General features: G+C 46.9%; 1 protein-coding gene across 1 annotated transcript; it reads right to left on the bottom strand.

Moving 5' to 3' along the window:
- Positions 1–386: 386 nt before the first annotated feature.
- RECQL5 (RecQ protein-like 5) lies at positions 387–7,683 on the bottom strand. Its single transcript, XM_009864626.1, has 7 exons — positions 7,558–7,683; positions 6,222–6,343; positions 4,450–4,968; positions 3,685–3,790; positions 3,133–3,244; positions 832–994; positions 387–473 (listed from the first exon to the last, which is right to left on the bottom strand). Exons 1-7 carry the CDS (start codon positions 7,676–7,678, stop codon positions 387–389), a joined length of 1,230 nt encoding a protein of 409 aa, XP_009862928.1. The 5' UTR covers positions 7,679–7,683.
- Between the last annotated feature and the right edge of the window lie 22 nt (positions 7,684–7,705).

Here is a 7,705-nt window from a genome sequence, read left to right on the forward strand (position 1 = left end):
TCCCACACCGATTAGGCTGTCTGTTTGTCTCCTTAGAAAAGAGATGATGCAGTGAAGGAGGACAGAGTCAAAACGAAAGGAAATGTAACTAAGTCAACCCACCATCAAAGATAGAACATAGCAAAATTCATAGCCAGAGGATTTATAGTTTAACATCACCACATCACTTGGTCAGGCTCCAAGACCAACATCTCAGTTACCTCAAGAGGTGGGAGTGAACGAGAGGTGCCTCAGGGACACCTTCCTCAGTCTGGACAGCAAAGCACCAGGTGACTCATTCAGTATTTTCTTTTTCCTAGACATGCAAGATCTCAGCAGTAACACTGCTTCAGAAGGGACAGGGCATGGTTTCCCCAAACATTAAGCACTGTTTGAAAGAAGTGCACTCACCCCAGCTCCTCGCAGAAGCTCACAATGGCGTCAAAAGCTGTCATCATAGCTTTGTCAGATTCTTTTAAGGTGCCTTTTTTTTCCTGCAGGTAGAGGGAGATAATAACTATAGTCTTCAATTTCAGTATAAACAAAGAAACTCCAGCAGTGACCAAATCCAACCATTTTGATCACCGACAAACAGGTACAGACACCACCCTGGCTCTGCTCCACACTTCTGCCCACTCGTGCCTCCAACAGAACTGGAGCTGGATCTGGCAGCCCTTTCCCTTCGTGCTTTGCTCCTTTCTGCTGCCCCTTGAAACAGGGCTACAGACAGCTCTAGACCCAGAAAAACTCACTTCATCTTCACATATTCAGGGGTCACTGAAGGCAAGAATCAAACCAGACCAGAGCAAAGGCAGCACGTCTAGGCAGTGGGTACTATTCTGCAGCTCTTACTTGGATGTTAGAAAGCTCCTTCTTAATCAGGAAGCTGACTTGATCCCGGTCGTTCCTGGAGTAGTAGAGGCGGCAGCAGGATGGCTTCCCATCTCTCCCAGCTCTGCCAGACTCTTGGTAATACCCAGCCATCGACTTCGCGATATTCCAGTGGGCAACAAATCTGCACGTGATGAGACAACAGGAAACGTAAGGCTCTGGGTTTCTCCCATCACAGCATACATGATTGTGCTGTCTCTGGACATCAACAATAGTAAAAAACAGGGCAGAAAAAGCATAGAACACAGAGCATTTAGCAGAGCAATGGATTCTGCACACAGAAATTTAAGTCCTCTTAACATGAGCCATAAAGAAAGCAGCAGAGCCGGCACATGAATAACACGTGAGCAGGACGTCACTCCAAATGGACGGAAAAGAACGAGCACCTGAATATCCCAAACGTGCCTACAATCATACAGCTATGAAGAGTGAGAATATGGACATTGATTTAAGAATTTGTGGGGATTTTACCATAAAATGCGACACTAATAAAAAAGTCCTAATTATTCTGTGGAACACAGTTGGAAATATTTAACTTTAAAAAGACACTTCTTTGCCAATAAAGTTCTGTCTCACCAAGCACACTTGTAGATGAGGGCACCCTTCCCAGCCAGCAAATATGACTACGAATCTTCACTAAACCTTATGTAATCTCTGAAGGAAGGTTTCCAACACACCACTGCAGGACTGCTTTAAACTGCTCGTACCCGAATATTCAGCAATTCAGCTTATACATGTGTAGAGAAGGTTTTACAGTACAGGAACACTGCCAATGTTTTAAATACCAGTCTGCCTCAAAACCAGAGTGTCCCAGAGGCAGGTATGATGTATATGGGTGTAGCGAAAGATTAAATGACAAAAGCAAGCAAACATGTTTCTCTGAACACTCCAGGAACAGATCAAGCATAAAGCATCATGGCCCGACACATTTAATCACCATCAGGAAGTTTACTAAAGGAATTGATAAATAATCTCAAACAAAATTGAAGAGAGAGGTGCAGATCCCACCACAATGAGACACTTCTGTTTTCCCTTTTGTCCAGAAGAGTCACCTCCAGAACCTGTCAGACCTGATCTTACTTCATAGCATGCACAGGAACACTCAGAACTCTGCCAACATGGAGCAAAGGCTACGGAGCAGTACCTTGCTGCCTGGCCTTAGGTATAACGTCCTTTAAATCATTAAAAAACATTCAGTAAAGAGTTACTTTAACTCCATTCCTTGGAAACTAACCGTATTACAAGAATATTTCAGCTATAATTCACTTTCTATCAGCTCTATGTGTTTCAGTTACTCTTCACTTTTTGTACTGACTACTGCCCTGCACAGGGCAGAGCGCTTTCAGCAGGTCATTATTCACGCTGCTGTCCTACGAGACGTCCCATTTCTCTGTTGGGTAACACGCAGCAAGCAGTCAAACAGTCTGTCATCGCCATGGGATCCTGTTATCTGGCTGCACAGTGCCACAGACAGGAGGATGGCAGAGTTGTGAACTGCTGTGATCGTCTCAGCGATGTCCCACAGTGTTCAGAGCAATTGCTTTATCTGGATTTTAGGGTAAGGTCGGATCCTTGCGGGGTGTTGTATGTGCCGCACCTGAGTTAGCCCTCTGCCACGTGATCACAGCTCCCAGCACTAACCCAGCACAGCTACAGTGTGGTGCAGGAATTCTAACGCCACAGAGCACTTCATGGTTACAGAAGTCCCAGAGGAACAGCAATTGAAAACACATGCAGAGTTTCTGTCCTTGGACTAGAGCTTACTGCCATTGGTGAACTGCTGTTTTTTCCCCCGCGTTGCGTTCCAAAACGAGATCTCTCAAAAAAAAAAAAAAAAAGCTGGTTCTGACCACTTTAGCAGAGGGTGTATGAATTATTTTAGGTGCAGATTTTCTTCCCACTGCTCTTTAACAGCAACTATTCCATTAAGTGAAAGGGACAGCTGTGGTTGCATCTAGACGGCTCTTTCTGAAACCCCAGAGGGTGTGGCAAAAAACAAGCATTCCGCAAATGTTCTCGGATTTGAAGATGACTGGCAAAGAAGGGCTCTGGCGTCTTGGTTTTAATTTTTTTACAAAACTCTTCCAGGTTTCTTTTTGCCACTTCTAAGACAAAAAAAACCCTCTAGCTCTATTTTTGTGGGTTTTAGCAAGTGTTCATCAGGCATTTGAGTCACACATATCAGGTTACGGAGGGACTGAGGCTTTCCCTTCCCACTGCTCAGGTTTCAGACTCCAGTGGTGCATAAAAACCCTCACACACCTGACATTTGCTTTGTCTACTCCCATTCCAAAACTGATGGTTGCAACAATAACTGGGATCTTCTCCTCCATCCATTCATTCTGGACTGAAGTCCTGTCAGCTGCCTTGAGTCCTGGGAAGGGAAAAAAAGGGAAGAAAACAACCAAAAAAAAAAAGAGTGCTTCCTCCTCCATTGCCCCACTGCGAGGTAACCCCTTCACTAACGCTGGCAGGGGTACACACTCCGCTGCCCATGTTTAAACCGGCCTGTGATCAAGCAGAAGTCAGCAGCGGCTGTGTCTATTTTGAAGAGAAAAATTCAGACCCCTCCTGGGATAAAAGCAGTTCTTATATTTAGGCCATGTAAAATCCAACAAAACCAACACTTCTGGAGGGAAGGGAATGTCATTCCACTGAAGGCCCCGCACTTACCTCACAGACCTGACGCATGAGCATCACACACTCCAGACCATGCCTAGAAACTTGTTTTCTAGGTAGCCCCAACCCAGGCCTCAAAGGTGGTACAGCTCAGTTCTACCAGCTACTGAGCGATGCAGGTGCAGCTACCAATACCTGCGTGATACGCCTTGGCTTTCACTCCTCGGTAGCTCAATTCAGTGGCCAGCTGGTCACACACATCCCTCATCCTGCAGTACACGATGCCACAACCGGAGTACACCTGGGCAGACAGGAGAGAAAGTCCACGACACTGTCTGAAGTGAATCAACAAAGCCGCAGTCACTAGGGTGGTGAAGAGAGAAGGGACACCTAAAGCTCATCTCTTCTCTAAGCTGATTCCCCAGCAACTGAAAGCTACTGTTGCAGCGCAAACGTACATCAGACAGAGATGTCCTCAGATCTCAGTCCCCAGATCCTCCCCCTGCGGGCATAAGGCAAGAAGCAGTCTCGCTTTGCCTTACAGATAAACTCAGGTGCAGAGGCTATAACTGAAGTGCTGAGAGTTACTTTGGGAATTAGTGTTAGAGTAGGAAATTCAATACAACGCTCCAAACGCTTCTGCTCATTCTCACACAACCAAACACACAACGATCACTGGGACCTGACAAATCCAGACCGAAATGTTAGTTGCATGTTCCTAATCCATTTTTCTTTCAGACTAACCTCATTCTGAGAACACCTTTGCTTGAATGAAACGCACCCTTCACATTCTACCTATTTTACAGAACTAAAAGCCATACGTGAGCATTTTTAGAAGAACCAAAAAATAAGGAAGGACTTTCCTTTCAGGGACGTCCTCCTTCCCTGCCGCAGACCTATCAGGGCCACACCACGCGCTGGAAGGTCAGTTTGTCCTTCCTCTCCAAATGCAAAACCTACCCCAGTGGTGTTCTTCACTTCAAGTGCCTTCAGACAGAAATCCTTCAAGTTGGCGTATGGATCAGTCAAGAGCTCTTTGAATTGCACGTCGTAGAACAAGTTAGATCTGAAGCAAGGAGTCTTAAACGTGGAAAGCGGCTGCTTTAGCTTAAGCGCCGCCACGATGTCCTCCTGGACCTGCTTGGTGGCAGTGGCAGTCAAGGCAACGCACGGTGTACTGGGGATGCGAGTGCGCAAGGTGCCCAGCCGTAGGTAGTCGGGTCGGAAATCGTGTCCCCACTGGGAGACGCAGTGTGCTTCATCGATTATCAGGTAGGACAGCAGGTTTCGGGACACCAGGGAGTTCAGGGTAGGCTGGAAGGAAGAGGCAGCTGCCATCTCTGGGGTGATGTACAGGAGCTTTACTCGGGGCTTCTCGCTTGCTAAGTCAGCCAGGATGGCCTTCTTTTCCTGGGCAGAAAGCTTGGAGTTCAGAGAGCAGGCCTTGATCTTCAGCGCTAGCAAGTGATCCACTTGATCCTAGGGTAAAAACAAAATTAAAATTAAATTAAAAGGAAACGGATATATAAAAAGTCACCGTCACCAAGAAAGACTACTAGGAAGGTCCTGGCCAGGCCTCAACTTCCACCTCAGGATAACACAGGCCTACAGTCTAGGTATTTAGAACTTCACCTCTGGATGCATTTATCTATCCATCTCTAACATAATCTTACAAGTGAAAGGCTGCACAATCGATTTGCTGCCAGGAAACACCAGCAGGGATCTGTGCAACATAATTCCATATAGCCACAGTGAGCTAAAACAAGCCACCAACACACCTCAGGATTTACACCATCGAGCTGTCACAGATGGAAAATGAATACCATCACCCTACAGTAAGACAGTGCGTTTCATTCCAAAATAACTAAAGGATGTTATAAATACAGCTGAGATAGGACAAAATACAAGAATCATGCAAATCACCACTGCAACAGAACCAAATCTGGATGGGAATCATGCCATGAAAACCGAGAAGACACGGCATCACATCAGATAAAGCCCAGGCATATAAATTCTCCTCCTTATCCCTATGCTGAGCTGTTCACTGAGCACATAACATTTCAGAATATATGAACAGTCCTGAGAAATGGATATCTCATTATTTCACTCAATAACTGGTTTCAGTGATTATTTAATATCCACTGTTTTCTGTTCACAGTGTCAGCTCCCAGCCTTCCCTGCAATAAACTACACAAACCAAGCCCTTGAAGTTCGTCTACACTGAAATACATCACGATCACCGCAGGCATAGCCACCCCATCTCAGGGCTTGATAAGAAGATCTCTGACGGTTCACTCCAGCTCTGTTCCCTAAGACTTGCTGAGTCCATCTCAACCTGTTTGTTACTGTGACACACTCTGCTTCCCCTGCAAATCTTACAGTGGTAACAGTAGAGGTACTCTGCTGCTTCTGCATAGCACACTGGAGGTAAAAGACAACCGGGGAAAATGGAGAAAGGCTCGGTTATAAAAACCACCAAGTTATTATGAAAGATGGAAAACCTCCTTTTAGAGAACCGCATGGCATCACATACCAGAGTTGCTCTGCTCTGCAGCTAAGCTGCAGTTTCTTCACCTGTCACCAGGGTAAGGAAAACACACCGAGACATCAAGAGGATCTAGAGGCAGGCCGAGAGCAGAGACACGGGACTGAAAGACAAGAGGCAGCTGTGCCTCCAGCATCTCCCGACCCACTGCGCTGACGGCTTCCCCACAGCTAACAGAGACAGTTACCTGAATCAGTGCAATCAGAGGTGAAATGACAATGGTGATGCCCACTGCCAGAACCGCGGGAAGCTGGTAGCACAGGGATTTCCCTGCCCCTGTGGGCATGCACACAAAGACATCCTTCTCGCCTGCAAAGACAACAGAAGAAAGCTCAAGGCTACTGAGTGGTGGTGAGTTCCCAGGGCTCTCACTGGAGTGCTGGGCAGAAAGCCTCATAATCTCTGAGAAACAGCATACGTGTGTGTACCGTGTGGCATACGAACAAAGAACACTTCATCTTAGGTTCCAAAAGCACAGCAATACTTTGCATGCCTGCAATGGTTTCTTTCAAAGAATCTCTGATTGCTTTGTAAACATTCAGAAACAGCTTTAAAAAACTACCAGCACATACACAGAAACGAAAATAAAGGGAAGTTAAACACGTTTTTCATGCCGATTCTCTTTCAGATGAACTGCTTTCACGCATCTTGGAGACCTCCAGTTACTGAATTACCAGCCCCGTGACAGATCTTTACCACATCCTCTTAAAGTTTATCCCAGAAAGGTATCTGGTAAGAAATAAGGGTTGGAAATCGCAACCACGGAGAAACCATCATGCAGTTAGTAACTGCCACCGTGCTAAGCAGTACCCGCTTCAAGTCAGGGAGATGCCATGTACATCTTCAACAGGCATGTGCAACGTTAAAAGGCAGAGACAGAACATTGCTTCTGGCTGGTCTGTTGTCAGTAGCACGTGTGCACAGCTGCTGGCGACGGAGGAAAACGGTAACTATGTCCTGAGTGCCGAGTTTGACACCGTTCTGATTTGCATTGCGAGACCTGCCAGGGGAAGTGACAGTTGGCAGCCCATATGTGTGAGCTGCCTGCCCAGCCAGCAGCGGCCACACGATTCAGAGAACAGATATGAACCATGCCAGGAAATCAAGCCTTCTGCTGGTATCAGTTCTAACACAAGGACAGGTTTACTCTGAAAATGTCTAAATGTAAACAGTTTTGACCTGGTCTGTGCATAAACACACTGGCAGATGCCTCCAAAGGAGATACCAACAAAACTGCATTTTAACATTTCCTATTTCCTAGCTGATGCAACAGTGCTGTCACAAAACAAATGCAAAGCACAGGGCAAAGCCGTGCTCAGAGCGCTTGTGTTCAGCACATGCTCGTGCTCCTGTGCCACTAAAATGACCTCGGAGCAGAGGAGAGCCTGGAGGGCCGGCTGGTCCAGCCCAGTTCAGGTGATGCATCTTGTCAAGCCAGGCACGACACCAACTCCTGCAGGATCGCCCTCCCAGCAAGATGGAAAACCAGACGTGTTTTGCATCCTCCTGCTGCTGAGTCTCACCTCTCGCCACCGTCATGGTCGCGTTTTCTTGCAGGGAAGTCTTGAAGGACTCAAACCCGAAGACCTTTCGCAGCGTTCTCCGGACCCTGCCCTCCAGGCCTGGGGCGGCCTCGCCGCTCATCTTAGCGGAGCTGCCAACAGCGACAGG

This window comes from Apaloderma vittatum, unplaced genomic scaffold (assembly GCF_000703405.1).
Source record: "Apaloderma vittatum isolate BGI_N311 unplaced genomic scaffold, ASM70340v1 scaffold22062, whole genome shotgun sequence".
NCBI lineage: Eukaryota > Metazoa > Chordata > Aves > Trogoniformes > Trogonidae > Apaloderma > Apaloderma vittatum.

Excerpts from the sequence above, each read along its gene's own strand:
- RECQL5 (XM_009864626.1), bottom strand. The coding sequence starts at position 7,678 with ATGAGCGGCGAGGCCGCCCCAGGCCTGGAGGGCAGGGTCCGGAGAACG. Across the intron at positions 4,969-6,221 it reads CTCTGATTGCACTGATTCAG|GATCAAGTGGATCACTTGCT; the intron begins GTAACTGTCTCT and ends TTTTTACCCTAG. Across the intron at positions 995-3,132 it reads GTAGACAAAGCAAATGTCAG|ATTTGTTGCCCACTGGAATA; the intron begins GTGTGTGAGGGT and ends CATCACGTGCAG.